At 40.3% G+C, this 27,728-nt stretch overlaps 3 protein-coding genes across 4 annotated transcripts; 1 reads left to right on the top strand and 2 right to left on the bottom strand.

The window, feature by feature from the left end:
* Positions 1 to 480: 480 nt before the first annotated feature.
* Positions 481 to 6,587, top strand: LOC311053586 (PRELI domain containing protein 3B-like). Its single transcript, XM_084069194.1, has 6 exons — positions 481 to 604; positions 2,008 to 2,176; positions 3,679 to 3,768; positions 3,992 to 4,062; positions 4,767 to 4,869; positions 5,938 to 6,587. The coding sequence occupies exons 1-6, from the start codon at positions 573 to 575 to the stop codon at positions 6,052 to 6,054; spliced, it is 582 nt and encodes a 193-aa protein (XP_083925320.1). The 5' UTR covers positions 481 to 572; the 3' UTR covers positions 6,055 to 6,587.
* A 3,017-nt stretch (positions 6,588 to 9,604) lies between these two features.
* Positions 9,605 to 21,262, bottom strand: bpifcl (BPI fold containing family C, like). 2 transcript variants are annotated; one of them, XM_084068266.1, is made up of 16 exons: positions 21,211 to 21,262; positions 20,202 to 20,313; positions 19,828 to 19,939; positions 17,942 to 18,073; positions 17,321 to 17,476; positions 17,140 to 17,197; positions 16,578 to 16,638; positions 16,388 to 16,479; positions 15,570 to 15,746; positions 13,442 to 13,501; positions 12,642 to 12,812; positions 12,190 to 12,257; positions 12,065 to 12,107; positions 11,888 to 11,948; positions 11,434 to 11,510; positions 9,605 to 10,366 (listed from the first exon to the last, which is right to left on the bottom strand). In XM_084068266.1, exons 2-16 carry the CDS (start codon positions 20,299 to 20,301, stop codon positions 10,280 to 10,282), a joined length of 1,455 nt encoding a protein of 484 aa, XP_083924392.1. In that variant the 5' UTR covers positions 20,302 to 20,313; positions 21,211 to 21,262; the 3' UTR covers positions 9,605 to 10,279. The 2 variants fall into 2 exon arrangements, with proteins under 2 accessions (XP_083924392.1, XP_083924391.1); XM_084068265.1 differs by having other exon boundaries at positions 20,202 to 20,324; positions 21,211 to 21,256.
* Positions 21,263 to 23,714: 2,452 nt separating this feature from the next.
* LOC311053555 (vesicular inhibitory amino acid transporter-like) lies at positions 23,715 to 26,352 on the bottom strand (the record flags this gene model as incomplete). Its single annotated transcript, XM_084069164.1, has 2 exons — positions 23,715 to 24,902; positions 25,969 to 26,352. 2 exons carry the CDS (start codon positions 26,350 to 26,352, stop codon positions 23,715 to 23,717), a joined length of 1,572 nt encoding a protein of 523 aa, XP_083925290.1.
* Positions 26,353 to 27,728: the final 1,376 nt, after the last annotated feature.

Here is a 27,728-nt window from a genome sequence, read left to right as displayed (position 1 = left end):
CGTTTAGCCAGTATCTCATCTGTGTCATTTTTAGATTTCTTTAGCTATTCAAAAATAGCAGATATACAAGCTCATAGTGCCACGCTATGAGCTTGTAGATCTGCTATTTTTTTTTTTTTTTTTTGTGAAAATATGTGCAAATCTTTAAATATATATATATATATTTTTTTTAAAGATATATTCAAAGATTTGCACTCATTTTTACGATCAAAAAAGAAATAGCAGATCTACAAGCTCGAGCTTGTATATCTGCTATTTTTGAATAGCCAAAGAAATTTAAAATGACAGAGACACTTTCCCGGATTTAATGTGTTTAAGCTATAACTAGGCTAAGTTTGAACTTAGTGTGAGGTGGTGCAACTCATAGATAGATATATCTATGGTGCAACTGGCCCCAGGCCGATAAACTTCCAAGTATGGGTAGCCTGAATCCATACAGAACAGAGAACAGCGCCCCCTGCAGTTCAACGGAGAATAATTTAGGTGAACCAGCCAACCTAACCTTCCTTCCAAGCTGCGGTCAGTCACGCTGCTATCAGTCAACCGGGGGTCTGACAGAAAGGCCGTTCACAATGAAGATCTGGTCGTCAGAACACACATTCAAGTACGTGATTTAATATCTTACAGTTAACTCAATTAATGTCTTATTATGTTGATGTCCAAAAAAAAGCAATCCTAGTTTGAAGCAGTTATATGTAATATTGTGTGTGTTACCCAGTGTTACCGCTATAAACTGCCTGGGCCAGCTAGTCGCTAGCAGTTAGCTCTCTTCCGTAGCTTCAGTGGTTAGATAATGAAATATAACGCCAAACCCGTCACGCTGAGCTTATAAATGACTCTATTTGTACTAGTAATACGCATTCATTTTCCAGAACTTTACACAGGGTACACAGGGTGGCCTTTGTTGTGCAAATAGCACCAAGGGCAGTTGAAACGGCGGACTTAACGGTACGGTACCAATTATAAGCAGCCATGAATTAACATAACGTTATACGTTAGGCTTTATACCTAGCCAAGTCATTTCGACAACCGTTTCTTATCTAATTTGAGCTAACTGCTACATTTGTTTGTCATTTTTGTGACTTTTCTGCCAGTAAGTCACATAATTGACGTGTGTTTTTGTAATGTTCTGAACGACAGGAGGAGCTGTACTGGTTACACTGGTGTATGTTACTTTAACAGACACACTGCTTACATAACATACCATCCACTCTAAAGAAGGCTCCCTACATTGGAATTACACTGATCCTGTTTCATGGTCGTGCAGGTCATTCATGTTTGTCAATACACCACTGTTATGTAACTCTGATTAGTAATCTAGTTTCAACCTAATGCAATTTTTGGTAAAGGCTGGATCAGAGTCAGTGCAATGTCAAGCTTTAGTCTACTACAACATAGGAATAAAATTGAATAGCTCGTGATACTTATTTCTAGCTCTTACTTGCTTTTATGGTTTGACATTGTGTGTTCATCTTTTTGAAAGCCCTACAACCTCATGTAAATTATTATGTAGGAGATGGAGATGGAGCCGGAGGGTTTGACATGACATGAGCCAGTTTGAAGCATGTTAAGTTGACTTTCTTTGTTGCTGAACTCAATGTTGTACACAACAGGGCATTACGTCATCACAGTGTATACTGTACATGTGCTGCTACATTTGGCAAGCAGTGCCAGGTTTTGTTGTTTTGATAGGCTGTCCTTTGCAAGGTCGCAGGTTTAATTCCCTTGATACAGTGCCTGTCCCTGTCAGTGTCCTTGAGCAAGACACACTGACTACATCATTCATGTGCATGTGATGTGTTGTGTTAGTTTGTGTCGGAATGGATTCGAGATAAGTATACCATTTCCTAATGGGATATTGTGTGAGATGTTCCAAACTATTGTTGTTGACACAGTTGCTTTATCTCTTTAGCTTGTTGGAAGCCGGTAACAAAATGTCTAGTAGATAAAGCATAATTCCTTGATCACCAACATTTTATTTCATTATGTAAATGTTCTTGGCAACAGCCACCCCTGGGAGACGGTGACCAAGGCAGCGATGCAGAAGTATCCAAACCCCATGAACCCCGGCGTGTTTGGTGTTGATGTTTTGGACAGAGGAGTGGACACAGAAGGGCGGTTACACAGCACTAGACTGCTCAGCACAGAGTGGGGGCTTCCCTCCATGGCCAAATCTGTAAGTTGATTTAGAATTATCTATTAGAATTAAAACATCTACAGAATGCAGAATCTACAGACAAGGTGCTTGCAAAAGTATATGGAATTGGTGATTTCCAGAGCTGCATAAGTGTGGAAAGTTGTGTGAAATTATTAAGTTGTGCTCTAAGTAATGCACACACGAAAAAGGTCAAAAAGCACAGACAAATGTTTAATTAAAACGTTTTCATAAGCATTCATTCACTCACTCACTCGTGTTTAATTAAATCGTTTTCATAAGCATTCATTCACTCACTCACTCGTGTTTATTCATTGAAGTGGAAACTGAAACAAAAGATCAAAGTCCTATCAATAACTCATGTTTTAGTAGCTCAATGTCAGAAGAAGAAGAAGACACCCACACAGTGCACACACTGTCAAAAAGTGCAGGCACTGTGACGGGTGCCTTCTTCTTACCGGTTGAGGCTGCGCCACCAGCACACCTGTCTCTAAACTTCTATCAGGTGTGCAAAAGACTTTGATTACCTGTAGCTTAATATCAAAAAGTAGATGACTTGAAAAAATATATGTTCTGGAAGAAGTATGGATATATACATCTACAGAATTCTCTCATTTCTAAGAATAATCTAGTGTCAAGATGACAGTAAGAGTACACAGGATCAGATTAAAGTTTTGTTACTCAAGCAGGATTCATTGTTCAGTTGAATTATTTCCTATATTATTCAGAGTTCTTGCTCTGTGGCTAATACAATGCCTCAGATTGCTTTTCTTAATGGTAAGGGTTGGTTCATTAAATTGTTTTTAAATGTTCTTCCACTTAATAGTTGACGAAGAGAAACAGCATGAGACTTTCACAAAGGTTCTCTCATGTTGGATATTTTTATGACTGTCAGCTGTGTGTGAACTCATAACCTTTACTGACGGCCATATTTGATCTTTGGACTGGAGTGGTGACCTCTTCTAAATGTTTACCTGAACTGTGAAATTTCATCTTCAGAAACCCTGCACTTTCTTCATATCCTCTGTCCTTTTCAGTCGCTTTCCATATGCAATGCAGAAGTCAAAGCGAGTGTTTATTTGATACACAGCTTCACTGGTGCACATTGGACAAAACTTGGAGTAATGTTTATGTGGAACCGCATTTTCAAACTGTCTGTGTGTTTGCTGGGATGGTAACTTTTCAGGTGATGGTTAACATTTTTGTTGTGATTCTCATGTTGCAGCGACCGATGGTCAGAGTGTGTGTGTGTGTGTGCGCGCCTATAGTGTGCGGGCAGACAGAGTAGGCTAACAGAAAAATCAAACGGGCGGTAACTACAATACTCAAATCTATCTGTGCTACATAGATTTGTTCTGGGCGCGTTCAAAAGCGCACACATGTTACGGGAAACATTGGTGTTGTCCCTGCCTATATATTGCATTAAAGGGAGTCCTGCCCTCCACCTTTTTAGTGTTTTTTTTCTCCCTTGGACAAATTAAAGATGTACTTTGATAAAAGTATTTTCTCTTCCTTTCCCATAGCTTATTGGTGTAACAAGAACATGCACTTATGTCCAGGAACATTCAGTGGTGGACCCGAAAGAGAAAACCTTTGAGCTGAAATCAACAAATGTAAGTTTGACTGACTTGGATTGTTGATGTGTACCCTGTGCTGTGCCAAACATTGTCCCCTGTGCTGTGCCAAAGATTGTCCCCCGTGCTGTGCCAAAGATTGTCCCCTATGTATGTGTTGTTAACAAATGGACACTAAAATAAAGTCTGGTTGACACTTGTTGTCGCACACCACAGTATTAATAACAGTAGGGTTTATGTACACTTTCTCTTGTCCATTCAGATCTCCTTCACCAACATGGTATCTGTAGACGAGAAGTTGACCTATAAGCCACATCCACAGGACCCTGAAAAGTAAGTGATTTGTTTGATTCCTTTCAATCAGCCATTGATCATAAATAAAGTTACGTGACTGTGGTGAAGACATAGACTGCCTTCCCACTTCTGTACATGTTCATTCACATGTACACTATGTTTAGTTATAAATTGGGTAGTTGCTTTAGGTTAGTGTTGCTCGCTATGAAATGTGTCCAGTTGACACAAGGGATGTCAAAAAGGTTGATGCTGCCATCAACAATGCTCTCCATATTATAACCGGCTGCCTGAAGCCCACCCCTGTGTCCCACCTGCCTGTCCTTGCTGGAATTGCCCCGACCGGCCTCCGGCAAGAGGCTGCTTACCATCAACCTGGCAACGAAAGCCCAGATACATGACTGGCATATCCTGCATGACACAATCGATTAATAATCAATCCCTATTTTGGTGGTGTTGTTATAGGCAAATGTTCAACAACAAAATATTGAAATTGGCCGATCTACGAGCTCTGCTATTTTCACGACACCAATGTGCAACGAAGTGTAAAATAACACATAAGTGGTTAATTGATTTGTTGATATATATATATATATATATATATATATATATATATATATATATATATATATATATATATATATATATATATATATATAAAACATTAAGAAAAGTAATCAATAGAATAATCGTTAAGAAAATAAATAGTTGCAGCCCTAATGGGTGTTTTTGTTTGCATGTCTCAGGACGGTGCTGACCCAGGAGGCTCTGATCACTGTTAAAGGAATCAGTCTAAGCAGCTACCTAGAGGGACTCATGGCAAAGACCATCTCTGTTAATGCCTGCAAGGTAAGTCTATCTTTACATCTTCCCCCCTCTGTCCACACATCTGTAGTTTGGTTCATGTAGTTGGACTGGGGCTGTCACGATTCCTCAAGTATCTCAACTACAGCATGACCAATGCCAGAATTTTGTTTCTGATCCTGATTTTGGAGAGTCCTAGTCCACCAATGTTTTGATTGATATTTTGTCAAAAAAAGTGCCACATTTCCAAATCAATTTGAAAGATAAAGTTAACACTGAGTGTCCACCTAAACAATACATTGCAATTACCTTTTTGTGTGTAACTAAATGTGGGAAAAGGTCTGCCCTCTGCAGTGTACAGTACTTGAATTAAAACAATGTTAACTGCTACACGAGTCAAGTGATTAATGTTAGTCAGATAATGTCCTAGTTTTATTTTGTCACAGCTTGTTAGTGGAGCTGCACTGTGCATATTGTTTGCATTTTCAAAATAGACTGAAATATGTGCGCCATCAATACTGTAGTAGCTGTTTGATACTGCGGTTCATAACCCTAACCCTCTATTCTCAACATAGTCCAGATACAAATGATATCAAACAATATAAACACCACTACATATAGCCATAATTGTGCAAACCAGCTTTCATCCAATTCCTCTCCTCCATACTGTACATCTCTACTCTGGGTGATGTTGCAGATGTTGATCTGGTTTGACACATACTATTTCTTTGTCTCTGTATTTCTCCTTTTTGCCTTCTCTGCATTACTATTATACCCGTGGTACCTTGTGTTTTGCCATGCAATGGTTGGAGAATGAGCACCAGTTGCTACCTTTTTACGGCATATGCTATTACGTTTAGTTTCAGAGAAAATATAACAGCTGACAGCTGGTGTTTGAATGAGACGAGCCACACGCGCATTTGCACACGCAGTTCAACGTTTTGTGTCTGCATTTTGAGCGCACATGCAGCTGTAGTAATAAGCCGTATACGACCGAGCTTGCTCAGCAATAGACGCTTTCCAACGCTTAACGCCGCTGGCGTGGAGATCTACTTTAAGGCTTTAAACTAATCTTGTAACAGTAGTCGCCTGTCTTTTTTCTGTCTATCTCAGGGTCGTGAGGCGATGGAGTGGGTCATCAGACGATTAAACTCAGAAATCGAGGACTTTGCAGCGACAGCCCGTGGCACGATGCGTGCTCCTATGGCAGCGGCTGTGGCAGACAAATGATCTCCTGGATTTCCTGCTACACCCTCTTCAGCCCAGATGGACCCTTTAGACATGTTTCCACCTCAAAGGGGGAACCTCACCTTGTCTGCCAGCACAGCTACTCCCTGTCTCTCATGTGTCATATGAGCTCACTCTTTCTCCTTTTCCTAAAATCCCTGCCTTTGTTTTTGATACTTAGGCAGAAAGGAGAGACCTGGGTTGTGATGACAATGTTAAACTAACAGGGTTGACTAACAGGACTGCACTTAAATCTCATGGGATTTGTAGTCTTATGATGTAAATGCTCTCTTTATTTAACTTCACACCGTGCCTCCACGTCATAATATTGTTTCTCTTCTCCCTTTTTTCTCTTGACTTTTCCTCACCTGTCAACTTGTTTTACTGTTATTGTAATAGTCTCTACTCATTGTTTTCTAGTCTGAAGCAAGCTGTTCATTGAAGAACGTGACAGTGTTATCTGCGCAACAGCACAAAGGTGAAATTCAGTTGAATCCGAGTCATATCTAAACTGCATTCTGTTATCAGGATTGGAGGCGCTTGTCTCAAGCACTGGAACATTATTGAATAGCCATATGTGCAAAACCTGCCTATCTTGCACCATAGACTTGCCATCACAAGTAAATTAAGGCATTCTGGGCAATAAATGGCTCAGAACTCAACTGAAAATCGTATTGGGTCACACCACAAGCAATGCTCTATAGAGTTCTCTGCATTGTCTATTGAGTAGAAATATTTGTAGAAAGAATTGGGAATGGAAACATTTATTGTTTTGTTCTCATAAACTTGCGATGTGGTGCAAAGTTACTGATACACATTCAAGAATGTGAATACCTGAATCTTGGTTACTTTTACTTATTGAAAGCACTTGTCTTGTCATTTTGAACGGAGCAGAACTGTTAAACTTGAGAACATGCGCTCTGAGCGATGTGTTGGCATTCACAACACCATGAACATGTTGTGAATGCTCACCATTGTTACAGGAAGAGCTTCGCAATAGTGGTTTGTTCAGGATCACCTAACAGTCAATGTGCCTGCCACATACTCTTACGCTACTCACCTTTCTCAATGTTCAAAGCCGTAGGTTGTTTGCTCTTGTTAAAAGTTGAGGAATTTTGTTTTGCTAGCAGCGATGCAGTTTATTTAAATTTAATTTGGATGCCCCATACAGTGGGTGCAAGTTGCTCTTGCCTTATTTTACCCACTGACTTGTTACACAAAGATAATACTGAAGACAATTGAAAACCTTATTTTGTGACTTCCCTTAGAGTTTCCTGGTCCAATCCATAATTCAACACACAATGTAAAGTTTGCCAGAATAGGTATTTGGACAATCGGAACTGTCCCAGACTTGAGATTGACATCACTTTAGCTGTCTGTACTTGATTCTGTGCTTCATACTGAGCAGTTGGTATCTGCTAGTTGTAGGACACATTTGCAATTACAGGTGCTTTTGATTAACTTCCACTGAACCTCATTAGTCTTACAGATGCTTCTAGATACATGTTGATGACATATACAGTACTGTACACACTCCTTTTATAAACCAGTAACCCAGCTCTGTTCTGCTCATCCCGCTTATGTGCAGTAAACGTTCATGTTTAACTGTTGACCATACATTGCCAGGGTTAGGTTTGTGTCATGAAACAATTTCTGAAATGCCACCCAGGCAGCCAGCCGATCAGGCTAGCGACCTGAAGCAGTCTTGTTTCATTAATGAAGAGTGATGCTATGCTATGCTGTATGCTACACAGAACATTTTGGAAAACAGACTTTACAGTATATAGTTATTTATATTTTGATGGAGTTATACACATTCCGAGAATGTCAAACTGGAACGGAAATTATAAGAAAGTGGAAGAAGAACAAAGAAGTGCGTAAACTGAAATGATTTCCAAATAAAGAGATGTCATTGTTCCATGAACCCAAATGTTTTTCAAATAAAACATTAACATTTTGTCAAATAATGTTGCGTATAAATGACAGATTAGAATGTTTCTTTTTGCAGATACGTCATTCACCAATCTTAATTTGCTGTACAGTCAGACATCTGACTCAATAATTAGAAAACAGGCTTCTGCTAGGAGCTAGACCATTATGACTGCACTTCACTGGTATGAGCCAGCATATGTTGATTGATTTAATATAAAGCAATAGGTAGGTAGTTTGGTATCTAACTATGGGATTGATTGAAATGTAACTGAAGATGATTCTTAAAAGAGGTGATGAAGAATATAATTTTGAAATGTTTTCAGATAATGTGGGCAACTTTAGGCTTTACACCAAGAAAAGTTGAGAACAGCTGATAAAATAAATACATTTGTATCATAAACCAATGATCCAAAAAGGGAAGAGTCAACAGATGCAGCTAGACATCATGGTCCTGTGTCATTTTAAATTGTTGGCTGGATCAGCAGGACCAGCCCTATACTGTCTGTAGATGCATATGATTGACTGACTGAGTCATATGACCATTACACAATCAGTTTAAGGTGGGAATGTTGCATGATCATTCCACCTCATTGTGTGTAAAAGGTGAGATGGCGTTTTCATGCCGTTTTTGAGCCAGCAGAGCAGCGGAAGTAAAGAGCCAATTTGTGCATGTAATTTATGTAATGTAATCATACTTTTTTAAAGGTCTTCGCTCGTCATTGGTGATGTGTAGGCATTGTCACTGCTGCTAAGCTCATATTGGCATACGAATGAAAAGTCAGCCACACCAACCCTGACAAAAAAGATAGTAATTTTGTATTTTAAGACAAAATGTCAGAGGGTTTTAACAAATCATTGCAGTCCAAAAACTGCACACCTAGTAAATTGCAGATGTCACAGGAAAGCCACACTGTTATTAGACTGTCTGGCTGTCTTGTTCAGAGAAAAGTTCAGAGCCATTTATGTCCACAGCCAGGTCTTGATTAACCTTGAATGAAACTGCACTACCTTCCATTTCCTACAGAGGGTAGCGTACTCCAAGTCTACAGCTGCACTGCTGCTGCTCAGATCTGGGACAGGACAATATGTACTGTACATTAAACCTGCGGAGGTGCTTGTGTCTTTTTTGCATCTATCAACAATCATTTAATGTGGCTGCATTCATTTAATGATGTTTGTGTCAGCTACAGTATGAGCATGCACTGTCTGGGGTGTATGCCATGTTATTATGCACTCACTCTATGGTCTGCTCTTATTTTCTTCCTGTTGTCTCTCCAGGTGTCTATAGATTTGAAGCTGATAGATGGCACCAATGTTAGCCCTTTGAAAAGTGCACCCCCTCTTCACCTATAGTGAATATGAGCTGATTTCGGAGACAGCCTCGGTGTGAAGTTTTGCGCCATTAGACGACATGGAATGTCAAAGAGGATGAAGTAAGTTATTACCAATAGTAATGAGTTAATTTATGCTAGCCAAACAACCAAGTCCCATATTGTACCCTAATGCCCCCCATTTTGACAAATGAATGTCCGGTTGGCCAAAAACGTTTTCTTTTTTTACAGATAGTTCCTCCTGAGGTGAGTGATCAAAGGGATTTGACAGTTTAGAATAATTTGTGATGCAGACTACCATATCAGACTTTAATGGAAATCAGTGTGGCTGTTTAATATGAAATATTCCAGTCAAGGTGCACCATATGACCATTCTAGGCACTTTATGTAAGCCTATAATACTGTGAATACACTCCATTCCCACATACAGTACAGTATACACATACACGCCGTATGATATCTATATGATATCTATGATAAATTGTAATTACATGCATGCAATCATAACCTTTAAGTAAACAATGAGTTATTACTTATTATTAAATATATCTCTTTAATTGCTTCAGTCATTAGCCTTTTAATGGATGAAATTACAAAATGTACCCTTAATGTTCCCGTGCCAGTAAAGTCTGATAAAAGTATCAAACTCCCTGTTAAAAGACACCAGAATACAAGGAATTACATCTACTCTGTTATAAAGGTTGCTGAGGGAGGACCCCCAGAACCACCGCCCCACCCACATATTTAATTGTTTTTGCTTCCATGATTGTAATTATTAACTGATGAATAGAATTCTGAAAGGTTTACAGCCCTGCATGGGCCAAAAGTTGTGCAATTTAAGTCTTGTCACCCAGACTCTGCAGAGAACAACAGCTGATTATACAGTTAATTAGGATAAACAATCTGCAAAATGAAGAATGGGTCTAATGTGATAAACGGCTACCATGTCTACAGATGCACCAGGATTATAAAGTCCAGTACATCGTCGGCATTTGGTTCCTGTCTCTCTGACAGGGCGACAGCTCAGCATCCGATGAGACGGCAATAAACCCCTGTTAGGGCAAGAAGAGAAGAGTGAGCCCACTTAAACTCAGTTTACTTAGTACTATTAGGTGTTTCCGCTCTACTGAGAAAAGATACAGTATGATTAGATCAAATGCAATGACCCCTGGGACATTTGTCTGTGACACATTGTGTCGGCTGTATAAAAATACAAATAACGTAAACGCATTGATAGATACAGCACCTACATACTGTCCGAAATGATAGGCCTGTTGTACAAATAGAAGGAGAGGGGCGGTACAGAAAGTTAAGTAAGAGAAGAGAGGAGGAATGGCATGCAACATAGGCCCTTGGGCCGAAACTGAACTCAGGATGTTGTGGTTATGTTCTTCAAACATCAACTGATTGACCCACTGAATTGACCCACAATTCACTTCATTCTCCTTTTTACTCAAATCTGTCCCAACGCAAATCTGCCCTTTCGCATCACATTTATGACTGTCCAGGCATGAATTAACCACTCTCAACCTGGCATTCCTATTTTGTGCATGTTAGGCAAAAGATTTCCAGAATTTAACAAAGATTTCTACATTTCCCCAATTTTCAAAAATACAGAAAATAGAAGATTTCAAGCTTGAGCTTGTGAGTTTGTAGATTGGCTATTTTCGCTATTAGTCGTAGGACACAGTGTACAGTATATGGCTTAAGTGGTTAAAACATGTATTCACCTGTTTCCTAGGCTGTGTGTTTTCCACTTCCTGTCGATTTCACTGGATATCATTGGTCATCTGACCAGTTTCATTGGATTTCATTGGATCAAATCGACAGGAAGTGGAAAACACACAGCCTAGGAAACAGGTCAATAGAGAGGAGATGCGAACCAGAACGTTTGTGTTTACCTTGACTTGCATTCCATGTGTGCATGTATCTTTTGGAGGTGTGTGTGTGTGTGTGTGTGTGTGTGTGTGTGTGTGTGTGTGTGTGTGTGTGTGTGTGTGTGTGTGTGTGTGTGTGTGTGTGTGTGTGTGTGTGTGTGTGTGTGTGTGTGTGTGTGTGTGTGTGTGTGTGTGTGAGAGAGAGAGAGAAAAAGGTAGAGATTCTCAAAGAGGATACAAACCTCCTCTATCTTCAGAACAGGGTTGACCAACTTTGCATGTGGCATGCTGGGTAAAACAAACCCACTGGCCAGTTTTTCTAAAACAGACAATTACAGGTCATGTCATATATAGAGTTAAAAGCACAATGTAAAAAAGTGTACTCATATATGGGATTATACTTGTGTGCAGATAGTGTTCTGGTGTTGCAGCTTCCTTTAACAGGTCTTTGTAACAGTGATGGTATAGTCCCTCAACTAAGCCCAGTAGAAACATAATGTAATACATAGTTCTGACTAGACGCCCCAGTAATTCAGATCTCCCTGAATCAGTATTGTTTTATTGACTATGACTAGCAAACCTCTATTTAACTTACAAACAGAGACCATACACCAAGGTTACAGTATACATAGCATGCTACTATGATTCTATGAACACAATTTTATTTAAAGTCTATTTAGTAAAGGTAAGACTCACCATTCACTTTAGTCAAGAAAGGCATTAAAACCAGCTTGGCAAGGTTTTCCAACACAGCTGTCTGTAAGGTGATATTAAATTACACTCACTATTTAAAACAACTCAATCTATGTGCTGTAGTTACAGTTTATCCCTGCGTTCAGGATCTATTTGGATTGTGATGCATTTCTGACAAACCTGAAATGGTCCCACTTCACTTGATGCCAGTGTCAGGTTTAAACTGTGTTTGCAAAAAGACAGCAGTGTTACTGTGCATGTGAAAAGACTCAAAATGGAAAAGATTTTGCCAGGTTGTTGCTTACCTGTCCATTGCTATGGAGCCCTTGAGTTTCCCACTGTCGATCCATGCCTTACCACTGAATTCAGAGTCCTGCAAATGAAATGAACAGAAGTTTGCATTAAATGATCCACGGCAGATCGTACAGTATTGTTTCTTTTGTAGACCACTCCATATAATCACATGAACATCATCTTCTTCAAAATATGTACTCTAATCTGTATCAGGCCGACTTCAGGTGTAATTATGTGTGTGTGTGTGTGTGTGTGTGTGTGTGTGTGTGTGTGTGTGTGTGTGTGTGTGTGTGTGTGTGTGTGTGTGTGTGTGTGTGTGTGTGTGTGTGTGTGTGTGTGTGTGTGTGTGTGTGTGTGTGTGTGTGTGTGTGTGTGTGTGTGTGTGTGTACATCACTTCATAGCTTGACCAAAAAATACAACATTTACATTAATTTCAATCACACATAATGCGTGAGTACTCACAACATTGAGTGTGAACAGCGGGGTACGGGTTGCATTGTGCTGGATTGCAGACGCCTTAATAGTCCAGTTTAACAGGTCCAGTTTAATAGAACCAGGGTGGAAAGTGAAGCTGGGTGACTCCCTTGCCTGCACTTGCAGTTCCATCAGCAGACCTGGAAACAGCTTGGGAAGCTAGGTAAACAATAAACAACAGCGTTTTACAGTTTTGACAGTTGTTGGAAACATCCAGCATGCTGGAGAATTGACAGCGAGGGGATGCCTTTTACGATCTCTGTACGTCTGTACGTCCGTCTGTAGTTCACGTATGTCTTCCTACAGTAATAATACAACATTGATAATTAGAGTTCTGGTGTAAGCAAAGTAAATTTTGTCCCCCCAAATGTAGATTATTGTCAGTGATGAGCAGCATACATACAGAGTTTTATGTATAATTCTGGTTTGTTTTGTTTGTTTTCTTCTAGTTTAGCAGCTCATGTCAAAATTGTTTACTGTCCCATTTAACTCATTCAGTGCCAAACTTATTTCTGGCTTTATCATCCCTGTGCCAAGGCCAAAAATACATTGTAAAAAAAAAAAAGTGCTCAGGAGCCGAGATACAGCCTTTTTCAAGAAGAAGTTAAACAAGAAGTGAATGGAGCAGCAAATCTTGATATCTTGGGTTCTGAACTTTTTATTTTTTTATTTTTGGTGACGTCATTGGCACTCTGGGCTTATGAAAAACGTGACGTCGGCGACGTCAATGGCACTGAATGAGTAATGAGTCAGGTCAATAAGTTCTATTAACAGATACAATGTCTCACCTGAGGAATGAGTTGCCCAAAGGAGCTGGTGTTGAGGTGGAAAGGACAGCCGGGAGGTAGCTGAGATGGATGGTAAAGAAATGGCTGAGGTAAAGCATGTTACTGTAACTTCAGACAGAAACATGTACAGTGGTGGATGAAGTACTCAGATATTTTAGTATTAAGTAAAAGTAGCAATACCACAAATAAAAACCAAACATTTTTACTAAGTTAAAGGCCTGTATTAAAAAATTTACTTGAGTCAAAATATAAAAGTATTGGCATCAAAATATACTTAAACATCAATATTTGCCTCTGAGATGTGGTGGAGTAGAGGTATGAAACATTAAAAAATTGAAACACTGACTTAAAGTAAAAGTACCTCAAACTTGTACTTAAATACAGTACTTGAGTAAATGTACATAGTTACTTTCCACCACTGCACATGCACTTAATTTGCAAATAAATTGACTGTTGGTCTTGAGGAATGGATAGATGGATTGATTGACAGATGGTCAAATGGATGGAAAGATAATGGGTGGATTGTTTGTTTACATAATTATTGATTCCTTGAAGGACTGACTGTCCACCAAGACCTTAATCAAACTAGCCAATAGCCATGGAACAGCTGTTGGTTGCTTCATATGATCTTCTGCCAACTAACTAAGTTAGCTGTCACAAATCGGTTTAGCAAAAAATAGCTATAACTAATGATGGAAGGGAGAGAAGTCTACCAGATCATTTCCTTAGTATGTTTTTTTTCCAGAATTCTTAATAACTACAGGACATTATAGCTAGCTAGCTGGCTAAGCTATCAGCCTTTGGCCATACCGTCTAGAACAGGGTTTACCTGTATGTACTTTATGTATAGTATCTGTGTAAATCTGTCTCTTCAAAAGTAGATTCTGCAACATGAGGAGTGTTAAAGTTGGATTGTAATTGCAAATATGTAAAAAGTTATTTTCTGAGTGTCATTGAACATTGTTCATGTGAAGCACTTTTGCACTCGCCATTTCAATTTGGTCAAGTGAGGCGCAGCAGACCGTCACCACTCTAAGACATTCACACAAACAGCCAGCCTGTATAGTTCGGTTTTAGTGTGATTTGCAGTGGGATTTGTGAGGCTTCATTCACAAACAGAAAATTGCTATAGATAGTTCAAGAGTGGACAGGGAGGCCACGCCATTGCTGGATGCAACTGCACGTCTTGTTGGCATGTTTCCCATCATGCATCATTCCTGTAACTAACACACGCATGATTAAATGCAGGGTTATCTGTCATGCATCTCTAATGCATCTATTCTCTATGACTGCAGTTAGTTATTGTTAACTGTAACACGGACAGTTGTGACCAATCATCAAGTCAAGTCGCATTAAATGCTGAAATGAGGATTGGAAAAAACGAAAAGACTGTCATGTTTTTAATGTCATACCAGGAAACAAACAAGCACTACTCAGCACCATGGACAGCTCACAGCTCCTGTGGTTTAGAACTCACCTGTCCACCGTACTACTCAGCACCATGGACAGTTCATGTGGTTCAGTGTGCTACTCAGCACCATTTTGTTGCAGAACCAAAGACAGAGCTCACCTGTCCACAGCACCACTCAGTACCATGAACAGCTCCACTCTGCTCAAACTTAGCATTGCAACCCACAGTTTACTGTATTATTGTGACTAGAAAAAAGCCCCATCATCTGCAAATTAGATTGTAATATTTTGTGTTCATGTGTGTGCGCGTGCGTGCAGTACAATAAATGGGCATTGATTTATTGTTCACACTATTGGCTGTTGGATATTAAATGTGAAGCGTAGAACTTATAAGGTTGCTGCAGGCAGCTCTTGTGTGTCACACAAACTCAGGTGGCCACAACACGTTTCATTTATGCTGGTCTCCCCCACTCGTGTGTGCACGCATGCGCACACACACGCTGAAATAATGCACTGTTTCTAGTTGTTAAAAATACTTAAGTATTCAAAAGTGCAAATTACAAAGCACATGTCCTTTTTAATACCAATGCATTGCTGTATAAATAGAAATTTTCCCAAATAATTAAAAGCTTTTCTTGAAATTTCAAGAAAGGAAAAGACATCCATCCACCCATCTGTCTGTATGTATATATCCTCCCAATCATCCGTCCATACTCACCATGCTGTCGTTGATGACGACCTGCAGTCGTCCAGCTGAGTAGTAGCCATAGGAGGCAGTGTTGGCTGTGAACTCAGATAGGCCAACTGACAGCATGTAGGCTTGCTGCTCTGGTAGTGTAAATGGCTGAGCCTTGAAGGGAGGGTTCTCACGGTGTTTGATACTGTAGAACTCTCCCTTTAATTAACAAGGCATGTGCATCAGTTTCATATAAGGTTTGAAAACATGGTCATGATCATAATCCCAAAACTTGAATGCAAGGTGCCAGCCCTACTGGTAGTGAATGGCCTCTAACCGGATTTTCAAGACAGCGTAGTGTGAGTAGTAACAACTGTAGTAGGGCTGAATAGTTCTGCGTTCTCCAATATGAGTGATATAATGTACCATATGTAAAATACAATATCGAGGCACTGAAAGCATTCATGTTGTTGTTGTTAATGATGGGGTACTTGTACATTTGCACATAATATGTGCAAGAATAATAGGATGGGTAAATGTAGAGCATTGTAAAACATGGAGTGAGAGAATGCCGGGAAGTTTCTATTAAAGATCACAGCACTCAGCCGTATAGATAAAACATCAATATTGATGTTTTGTCGATAAACTGTTTTACTTGTAAGCCATATTGTCCAGCTATACCTAACAGTATGCAGGTTTATTAGCCCTCAGCGGCCATGGTGTCCAAGCTTCAGTTATATGCCTAACAAGAAGATATAGAATTGAAATGTGTCTGAAATAGCTTGAGGGAGCTCAAACCTGGCCATGCAGAGAGGAAAGGAAGTTGCTAGAACATGTCTGTATTAGTGAGATATCTTTACCTTTAGATCAAGTCTCAGACTTGAAGTATTCATGAGAGGTAAGTCGGTGAGAGCCATGTCCACAGCCAGATCTTTATTCACCTTGAATGAGACTGTAAATAAGCAGAAAAGAACAGAATGCAACTGAATACAAAGTGTGCATAGGTGAAAAGTACTCATACAGTATATTGAATGCTATTTGCTGCACTACCATTAATATCCTGTAGATGGTGTTCCAAGTCCACAATGTGCTGCTTTACTGCTGGGCAGATCTGGGACAGAATAATCATTCACCCAATGTACATTAAATCAGAGTTTGCATTTATCAACATGTATTTAATGTGGTTGCATTCATTTCATTTGTCAGCTGTGAGAATGTACTGGGGTTTTACTGCGCTTTAAAAAAAAAATCCCTGTTGTCTCTTCAGGTGTCTATAGTGTAGTATGGTGGCTTTTGTTCACTTGATTGAATAACACAGGCGGATAAGTCTTGCTGTTCAACATGAAAGTATACACCATTCAAAACTGACCAAACTCTGAAGATGACCTATATACTACATATATATATTTTGGTTTTTTTAATGGGGGGGGCTTTCCTGCTTTCCTGTACAGTGGAGATTGACAGGAAACAGGGAGAGAGTCATGCAGCAAGGGTCCGCCTGGCTCGGGAATTAAACCTATGGCATCAGAACCTATGATATGCGCCCTAACCACTCGGCCATCATCTCCCCCCATATATTGAATCAAAATGGAATTCATGGGTCAGTACTCACTTTCTTTTCTATTTCGCCTCTGATTTGATTAAGGTCCACAATATGCCGGACGACCCAACTATGCATGACAGAGAGGAAAGGTTTATACATGTGTGACATTATGATTTCTAGGAAGACACCCTCTTATTTATTGATATGGTATGCATGTCTGTCTGTCTATCCATCTATTCAGCCTTTTTACCTGCTCCGACCATAGAAGGCCATTTTTGCACCTCCAACGGTAGCATTGCAGCTTACGCTGGAGATGTTGAGGCGTCCATCAGCATCCCTCCCCAACTCAGCTATAGAGGTCACATCCAGATTAAATACTGCCAGCTTGAATGGTCCACCGATAAGACTGGAAATGCACATAAACCAACACATATCAACAGGCTGGCTAGACCTTTGATGGTAAGTAAGCACATTAGATTTATACCGTAGCATCCATTTTGAAATTATACTTAACCATATGAAACCTAGTATCCCTATTTTGGTGCGAACATTCTGTGAAAATGGCATATCTAAAAGCTCAAGCTTATAGATAGGCTATTTTGGTTAGGAATTTGGTGTGATGGGGGGGGGGGGAAGGGGATCAAAGATAACCCCTGCCCTGGGGGATCCTGGTCAACTAAGTATATCCTTTTGGCTTTAAGTGGTTAAGAGGTAAAAGAGGAAATTATGAAGGTCATTTTAAATTATTTTCGAAATGCAGATTTCCTTGTACATAAATATTATACAGATGTTATGTAATGATTTTGGTGCATGCATAAATGCAAGAGCAACATATGCAAGCCACCGCAACCTGATTATTATTATTACTTACATATAATGATAGCGCATCGACCAATAGCCTTTTAGAGCGACACTAAGGCCAGAGATGGAAGCCTTGAATCCTGTGACATCCTTGTAGAACTCTATAGATGGTTCTGGAAAATCACACTGAGTCACAGTGGTGCTGGGGAGTGGGGAGAGATCAAAAGACAGGTTTAGAGAGGTGTTGTGATTTAACATGTGTGTTGCTGTCATTTTTTATGCAGTACTGCTCTCTTTGATATTTTGCAGGGGTGCTCAATGTTTTTCAGGCCAAGGACCCCTTAGCCGAGAGAGAGATGCCCCCGGGACCCCGGCTATATTGGATACAATTGTGTTGCCATTGAACTTCTATTTTTGTCTTTGACTATTGTGTGGCTATGGGTTGTCTTCAAGTGGTGCTGCAGCTTTGATTTTGTTTGTTTGACAGCAATATGCAGCACAAATGTTTTTTGTTTGTTTACACTTGCTAAATGTTGAATTTAGGGTCATGTGTGTTTTCAGACAATTACTTTGAATAAATACATCTATTTATGAATGTATTAATTGATTAATAAATGTTGTTACGACCTTGAGGTCCTATTATATCATATATATATTTGGTAGACCCCAAGTAAATCTGAGGACTCCCGGACCCCCTGTTGAAGACCCATGAATGACTCATACTGTGGCTAGAAATCTAATTATGTGCCATGGTATGCAGTTTTTTCCAATCAAACACAATCTCAGCTGATTTCCCACACTGAATGGAATTACATACTCCAGGCCCTGCAGCCAGGGTGAGATTTTAAAACATTTTAACTTATAATGACATGCCAATTGTTTTTTAGATAGCCAATCTTAAAGCTCACAACACGTCTGGAGCTTGTAGATTTACTATTTTGAAAAGATGAAAAGATAACTTTTGGAACATTTTGGAACATTTTTGCCTAATGACAGGTCCAAAATAGGGACACCATGAGGGTTAAAGTGGTTAAAAGGATCCCTGGCTAATAAGTCTTATATGCCTTAATATCATAATTGCCCTCTATAACTAAAATTATGAATTGAAAACAAAACATATTGTATTTATTTCAGTAACACTCAAAGGGGACAACGCCAGTCGCAAGTTGATGATGTAATTTGTCCATCTGTGGTCCAGCCCATGGCATATATGGAATGCATGTGCAAATAAAACATATTGTTTTGATGCTCATATTAACCTTAGGAAGCATTAAGTTGTTTATTATTAGCACATGCATTCCATAGGGTTAGACCACACATGGACAACTTGCGACATGCAGGCATTGTGCCCCTTGAGTAAAAGATTAACTATTTCTAAAATAAATATAATAAATTTTAGTTATAGAGGGCAAATATATAGTATTAAGGCATATTAGGCGTATTAGCCAGGGATCCTTTTAACACTTGCCACCGTCTACCAGCCACTTCGGCAGGTAACCAACCTTCATTTCATTTTCAGGCCATTTTCTGTGAATGTACACTACTGAATGACTTACTGTTCAGTGGAAGTGAAACTTAAATATGGCTTTGGAGCATAAAGTGAGAAGCAACTCTTGCTTAGAGGTATAGAGCTGTATATACTTCCCCATTTGACAAGAAGCAGGAACTTCAGAATTGCCAATAACACATAACGTTGGGAAGAACTCAATTTCTTTCTCTGTATACTGTAGGAACTTAAACTATGACATGAACTAGAACTAGTTTCATTCCAGAATGTGAGCTCAAAAAGTGTTTCACAGTAGCTCTAAAATCCATCTGGGATTTCAGTTTGATTGTTGAGCTATAGTGATCCATGTGATTGGCTAAATACGGTAGATACTGTACAACTATATTCTCTGACTTGGCTATTGTTCCAATACATTTTAAACAAATTGCATCCAATAAAAAAAGACCTACTGGACAAGTTGGTATGCTACAGGTCCCACAACGGTGCCGATATGACCCTTGATGGTTGGGAGGGTCATTCCAACCAGCTTCTCCTGCATCCATCCTGCACCTATATGACTCCCTTGGGTATACAATACAAGGAGAAAAGGTAAATAGAACCATTTTGGACTTTTGGAGGTACTGATTATGCTCTCGTCTGAGAGTGAGTTCTGCTGCTGTATAGGAAGGAAGCATAATCAACTCACCCACCCATGACCCAACTCCGTTTGATTTGGGTCAGTAATCAGGCTATATCTGACCCAATGATGCGTTTTGATTTATTGGAATGTATGACATTGGACTGAATGGACAAAGTCTACTACCAGTATTTGATATTTGCTTACCATACTGAAGTCCTTTGTTGGTCAAAATTACTTGTATGGCAGGATTTTCTCCATAACAATTGGTAGTGAGCATCAGCATGAATATCAAGGATGGCAGCATCCTGCAGGTCACCTGTAGAAGGACTGAGCGCTTTCAAAGTCATCACATACTCATTTCATGTGTGCGTGTGTGCGTGCGTCTCGTTGGATCCAGGCTGGCGAGCCGATTCCAACGGTGCCAGCCTCGATCCTGCCCCCCCCCCCCCCCCCCCCCCCCCCCCCCCCCCCCCCCGAGGGACCGCCGTGTTTTCAGACTTGATATTTTGTATATCAATTACTTCTCGTTTCTCTCTCTGTTCACTCGCATCTCATCTGCAGGGTGGAACAAGTCTCAAAAGCACAATTTCGGCACATGAACTTACACAAACAAAGCAGGTTCTGCCAATATATAAAAAATAATTGTCCTGTCTCATTTTCCCCTGTCTATTTCACCGTGTAATCTCCAAGTCGATTTATGCTATATAAATATGCTTATTTTCAGGGTAGATACGACCAAATCACAGTGGACACCCAAGATCAATAAAGGTCGGTGGACACCCTTTAGCGTTTCTAATTTATGCCCCTTGTTCTAGTGAATGGAATCAACTACAATTACATTGTAGACAATTGTGTGCTTACAATTTTGTGACAACAGTTTGCAGAAGGCCATTTAATGTGTGGCATTCCAATTCAATCAGGTGTTTGATACGGTTAGGGTCAGATATGCAGGCTACACAAGTTCTTCCTCACTGATCATCTCACCAAACCTTATCATTCTTAAACAGGAAGAACCATCTGCAGACTGTTGTGCCAAAATTGGAAGCAAACAATCTGTTGAATGTTTGAATTTTAGCTGATAAGATAAGCACTCGCTGGAAGAAAGCATATTTAAAGCACTGAAACAACAACACACAGGCCTGTATGTATATAGGCTACACCGAGATACAGAAACAATCTTGTTAGTCTGAAATGAAATAAAAAACATATTTACCAGGCTTTCTGTCAAGTCCAAGTGAATGTCGTTTGATCTTGAGAGCCTGGTGTGTGACTGTGACCCAACTTCCCTCTTGGACATGATTTATATGCTGTAGACCTAGACTGCAGAAGTGAAACTCGCCTACACAGTAAAATCATTTCAGGTCCATTTTCTACACTTTAGGAGTTAAATTAACACTCAGAATTTTACAGTGTGCTCCATAATAAGAACGCCTCAAGAGAGCAGTATCATCAGCACAGCTGAGCGCTGAATGTGTCTGATTTGGGGATGGGTGTAGCTACAATCACGAGTGTTTAATTATCGTCACACACAAGAGCTACTTCTTCTCTGTCTTCTGAACTGAACACCATAAAGAACACATGTTGGAATTCATGAAGAGACTTTATGCATCACGTGTGACATGCGGTCTTCTACACCGGTGGTTCTCAACCTGTGGGTCGGGACCTATGATCGGGACCCACATAATGTTTTGGGGGTCCCCACTCCCCAGTGGACAGTGATGTGACAATTTAAGGACTTTTAATGCCTAATACTAATACCAAAAAATGAAAAAAGATCATTACTGCATCAAAAGTAATTAACAAGCTATAAAAAACTGGTCAAGCATTGGCCAAATTGTCAAATGATATATAAGAAAGAGGCAAAAATAGCCCAAAAAAATAACCGATCTATAAGCTCACAACCACTTGCAATTCATGGCATTGTGAGCTTGTAGATTTTTTGTCTATTTTCACAACAATCTGTGGAACCGGGTCAAACAAAATGTCATGCTTATTAGGATGGGGTGTCCCCAATTCAAATACCTTTATTTTGGGGAAGAAAGGAAAAGAAGAAGAAGAAGAAGAAGGAGGGAGTTGGCGGCTCATGGTGCATGAGTCATTCCTCATAATGCCTATCACGAGAAAGTCTGCAGTTTCTATTTCATTAGCACGCAATATTCTTTTTTTTTTTAAAGGGAAGGTAAACAACCCGTGAATTAAATTTCAACAGAACGGAAACGTTTTCAATCAAAAGAAAAACGAAAAAAACAGCAATATAAATACAAAATATGGGTTGTTTTTCGTGTTTGTTTTTTTTTGTACATAATTAGGCTACCTTGGGGGAAGTCAAAGACAAAAGATCTCAAACCATCATTCACTGCTTCCATTTAACGGTCAAAGACACTTAAGAATCGCCAGCCACAAATTAGCCTATTTGATTTATTAATCCGTTATTTCAACAAGTACTCTTTTTTTCTTCTCACACAGCTGATTAATTCCATTAAAGCACACCGAACAATTTCAACAGGAAGAGAATATTAACGGACAAACGGTTTTCATAGAACACACATATAGGACCCACTTGCTTGCACTTGAATTCACTTCATCCCATTCCCTATGACATTTGAAACACCAAGAAAACAAATGTTCCAATGAGGACCACATATAGACTTTACAATCGAAGAAAAAAGCAAATACCAATTAATTTTGTTCAAACAGCTACACTGAAGTTATTCATGGTTAACTATATTCCACAGAGCACCATCTGATATAACGAGTAGGGCAGGCCTACCTATTTTGTATAATTGTCTCTGTACTCAGATAAATGATATATTTCTAGCAGCTCAAAACCCAATACTGACATATTCAAACCATTATTTTATTACATAATATGTCATTCCCTGGATATAAACACATACACACTCACATTTAGACCCATTTGCGGACATTTACACAGTAACTGCGTTAACCTTGTTGACTGGCCCGTTAATGATCGTCGTGGTCTGTAAGAAGGCTTACAGTAGGCCTACACTATATAGCCTATACTGTACATGTATTGTTGTAAAGTCTATTATTGCACATAATCACGAAGGCAAAAACAATGAAGAAAAGAAATAATGTAACACTCGTAATCCTCATGATCTTCTGTGGCAAGTGGTCGGTCAACACCAGGATGATGATGCTGTGCGTCATGTGCCAAGTGAGAGTAGCCTATTATCCAATTATGACATCACCATTCAATGTGAGGGTTTAGAGCAGTAGTTTAACTGGTTTTCAACGCTTTTCATATTAAGGTCCATTATTTTTTCGGCATTTGAGCCACGGACCACCATTTTAAGACCCAAAACTTGGAATATTTTGTTGTCGTACAACATGGTGTATTGATGTGGCAATAGGAGAGATAACAGGCAAACATTGATCAAAAATAACAATTCGTCTACATTCTCTAATTGTGTAGACTTCTTGTAAATTAAATAATGCAGATGTTTAACAATAATTTAACTCTTGAGAGCGTAAAATGAAAAAACATTTGAAACCAAATGGACCCATATGGGTCCATTTGGTTTCATTTTACACTCTCAAGAGTTAAAGATCTATAAGGGTCCATTTACAACTCTCCATCATTTAGCTGGGGACCACCTGGAACATCCTCAAGGACCACTGGTGGTCCCTGGACCACTGTTTGAGAACCACTGGTTTAGAGTTATATTATGGGTTGTAACCTGTACTCTCGAGCTCTCAGTCATGGATGTTATACCTATACGCCTCTATGAGCCCTTCAACTGAGTGAATGAAGCCGGATATAGCGCATATGCCACCGATAACGAAAATGGCGACGTCGAAGAAAACGTGATGCCACAATAGATTTCTCCACTGGAGCTTCAGGTGGAAGAGGCTTGGGAGGAGGAAACACAACCCGGCACCGGTGAGGCTCCCCGTTAAGCCCATGAGAAGGGCAAAATGAGGGACGAAGATGGCCATGAGCAGCGTGAACACCACCAGGGCCACACGGAGGCCCAGGCCCCACGACTTCAAGCGCCCACCGGGGCCATAGCAGTCGGGGAAGAGGGCCCTCCCTCCGTCCTGGAACAACGATTTCTCCAGAACCTCGACCGCCGCGAAGAACGGCAGAGGATAGGACAGCAGCGCCTTGGCAACGAGGAACAGGTTAACCACGGCACGGATGGTGGACGGTAAGTTATCTGTGATGACCTCTTTGGTGGCATCTGCCCAGGTCAGGTAGGCGACCAGGGCGAAGAGGCCCTTGAGGACACACGCCGAGATGTGAGTCCAGTCCATCATGCAGTGGAACTCACTGGGCTTCGACATGTTTCCCTCCAGGGAGGGCAGGAAGATCTGCGAGGTGTAGCTGAACACGATGATGCCGATGGAGATGGGGAACTTCTTGACATCAATGTAGAACTTGACCTTCTCCCAGGCCCAGTCGCGCGCTCTGGAGAGGCAGTAGGCAATCACGAGGACGTTGATGACCAAGTGCGCCACCGTGCACAGCAAGCTGAACTTGGACACGGACTTGAGGTTCTTCAGGAACGCGCACGGCAGAAGCGCGGCCGTGGCCACCACCGACCACGCTTTCTGAGAGATGGGCAGAAAGGGGAAGCTGTTGTACATCAGGTTCCCGCTGACCACCACGTACAGAATGCACGTCATGACCAGCTCGATGATCTGGGCCACGTTCACAACGACCCCACCGAGGCGCGGGAAGCGGGGGGTGCAGCACGCGTTGGCAATGTCCACGTAGGAGTCCCTCACGCGCACCAGGATTCCGTCCTCGTTCTCCTCGTACAGACACGCGATGAGGATCTTGCCGGTGTAGCAGCACACCACCGCCGCGAAGATGATGAGGAAGAGTCCAAGGTAGCCTCCATGAAGAATCGCGTATGGCAGGCCGAGGACAAACATGCCCTGTGGACAGAGAAGCACGGTAACAGGCCCGTCCAGCTCACACGTGTCATCAATTAATCACTTTGTCCAAATGCGTAGTAGTAATAATAATAATAACAACAGTAGCATTATCATAACATGAAATAAACACGTGGCGTGTGTGTGTGTGTGTGTGTGTGTGTGTGTGTGTGTGTGTGTGTGTGCATATATATATATATATATATATATATATATATATATATATATATATATATATATATATATATATATATATATATATATATATATATATATATATATATACACACACACACACACACACACACACACATATATATATATGTATATGTACATACACACATATATATATATATATATATATATATACATATATATATATATATATATATATATATATATATATATATATATATATATATATATATATATATATATATATACACATATATATATGTATGTACATACACACATATATATGTGTGTGTGTGTGTGTGTGTGTGTGTGTGTGTGTGTGTGTGTGTGTGTGTGTGTGTGTGTGTGTGTGTGTGTGTGTGTGAGGTATAAAAATGACAATTAAGTTTGAATTTGTACATTGAATTGCTCTGATGGTCAATTTGATCGCATGGGTGATAATAAGCTGCCGTGACGCTTCGGGCTATCAAAGACATTCAGGGCCTGCTTTCATAGAGGATAAAGCAACTGTTTTCTACTGATAAAAAGATTTGAATATATAAATCTTAATTCCTCTAGCTGCTACGATCCGTGTGAATAAACACGTTATATAGCCTATAAGATCGATAGAAAGGTTCTGAATAAATTCATAGACTAACAACATTTTATTCGTTTATTTTCTGGCTGTTTTACCATAATCTCATGGTGTATTGAATTTGGAAAATTCCAATAAGGATTTTTTTCTTTATCTTTCAAAATATTGTATCTTGAAATTAAAATATTAGATATTCAAGGTGACTTTTAGATGTAGGCATGTGGCTTCAAATGCGTTGAGGCCGTAATTGCTTCATTGGACGACAATATATGTTCAGGGCATTTCTCCGTCTATATATACCTGAATGGCGTTGGTGACGTTCCACCCTGCCTCCCAAGAGGTGATTTTTGGTTTGTCCTCATCCAAAGACCCGCTGGGTTTGAGGGATGAGGGCCTCGGGCCATCAGTGCCATCTCTCTGGTAGTGGCTGTCTCCATCCACCTCCCCATCCCCTTCCATCTCACCCCCTTCCTCATCCCCTGGACGGACGTCCATTTGCATACCTTGCCTGTAGTCATAATCCAAGTCATCGCAATCCGCAAAACCCAAACCCTCTTCGTCCGTTGCGGCCTGGAATCCCAGACGGGCGAACACGCCGCTGACCTTGGCCTGGGATTTGTTGGACACCGTGTGGGCCGCATTGGTCAGTTTATTCGACAGTTTGTGTCGGATTAGGTGGGCCATCTCCCAGAATTAAAATAGTTTTTTTTCGTGGTGAAAATTAGATTATTGCTTACAGAGATGATTGCCAGATGCATGCAGAGTTATTTCTTTCAGTTACCTCGATCCATGCCTGTTGCCTTGGCGTCGTGCAATAGCCTATACCTCTAACGGCTTCCCAACCGTTTGATCCACACCGTTATAATAACCCTCTCAGCAGCTCTTCATTATCCATATCCCTCCCAAATAGTAGACTAGGCTATATGGCTATAGTAGGAGACCTCCTTGGACGGCATCCAAATGTGCACAACAAATCCCCGCAATAGAAGAAAGAAAGACCAATAGTTCCTCAGGTGTAGCAGCAGGTGTATTAAAAAAAAAACAAGTCGAAAGCCGTGTCTTCGTTCCTAATTTGTCCTTCACCAATCGGTTCAGTCAGCTCTGTCACCACGGTGACAGAGCGGTGGAATCTGCGTGTCACGCAAGGGGAGAGGAGAGGAAGGGGGGCGTGGACCACATAGTGGAGGCTGTTTTACACATAGACTGCCCGTTAAAAGAGTTGTGCGCAGAGTAGACCCCTCAAGGATGGCATGGAGCACACAGACACACTCTGTGTGTGTGTGTGTGTGTGTGTGTGTGTGTGTGTGTGTGTGTGTGTGTGTGTGTGTGTGTGTGTGTGTGTGTGTGTGTGAGAGAGAGAGAGAGAGAGAGAGAGAGAGAGAGAGAGAGAGAGAGAGAGAGAGAATTTATGACACAGTGCTGAACTTATCTCTGGGGTTATATTTTCACCGGTAGAGTAATCAAGGACAAAATGGTCAATCCAGAAAACCCTTGACGTTATGAATGAAGGAATGTGGCTAGTCTATATCTGATAGACACGGTGCTGACAGGCAGTGGGATCAACAGCCAACACAATTAATTCCCATGGGCTGACGAATTGCACCTGTTCGATTAAATCAAATCATTATTATTTTTTAGAGAGGACAGGTGCTCAAGGAATAAAATTGAAATTGAAAAAAGGAACAAAATAAATCAGAAGCACTCATTTTAAAATTCAGAATGTATACCATAGGCCTAATCTCTATAAGTGCTCCTCCACCAGATGTAAAATGTTTACCGCCTTTGAATGGCTTTAAATGTACAATATTCTTCGGGGGGAAAAAATATTACTAAGAAATAAAATGGCATTTCAAGTGTATTCGCTCTATGTAGCCTATAAACGAATTACCATCACGCCAAATCGGTGACGCGTGTGAATCAGTGCAAACATTTTGTTAAACGGAGCACGTGCGCACCAAAAACACTCTCATCAAGCCCCCAAAATAGCCCATATAAAAGAATGGAAATGGAAATTAGTGGCAGTGAAGTGTGAAACGTGTGCAAATATGTGCTGATAAATG

Source organism: Gymnoscopelus microlampas (genome assembly GCF_963454915.1).
Source record: "Gymnoscopelus microlampas genome assembly, chromosome: 10".
Lineage (NCBI taxonomy): Eukaryota > Metazoa > Chordata > Actinopteri > Myctophiformes > Myctophidae > Gymnoscopelus > Gymnoscopelus microlampas.
Note: the sequence above shows the minus strand (reverse complement) of the source record. Positions and strands in the feature narration are given on the sequence as shown.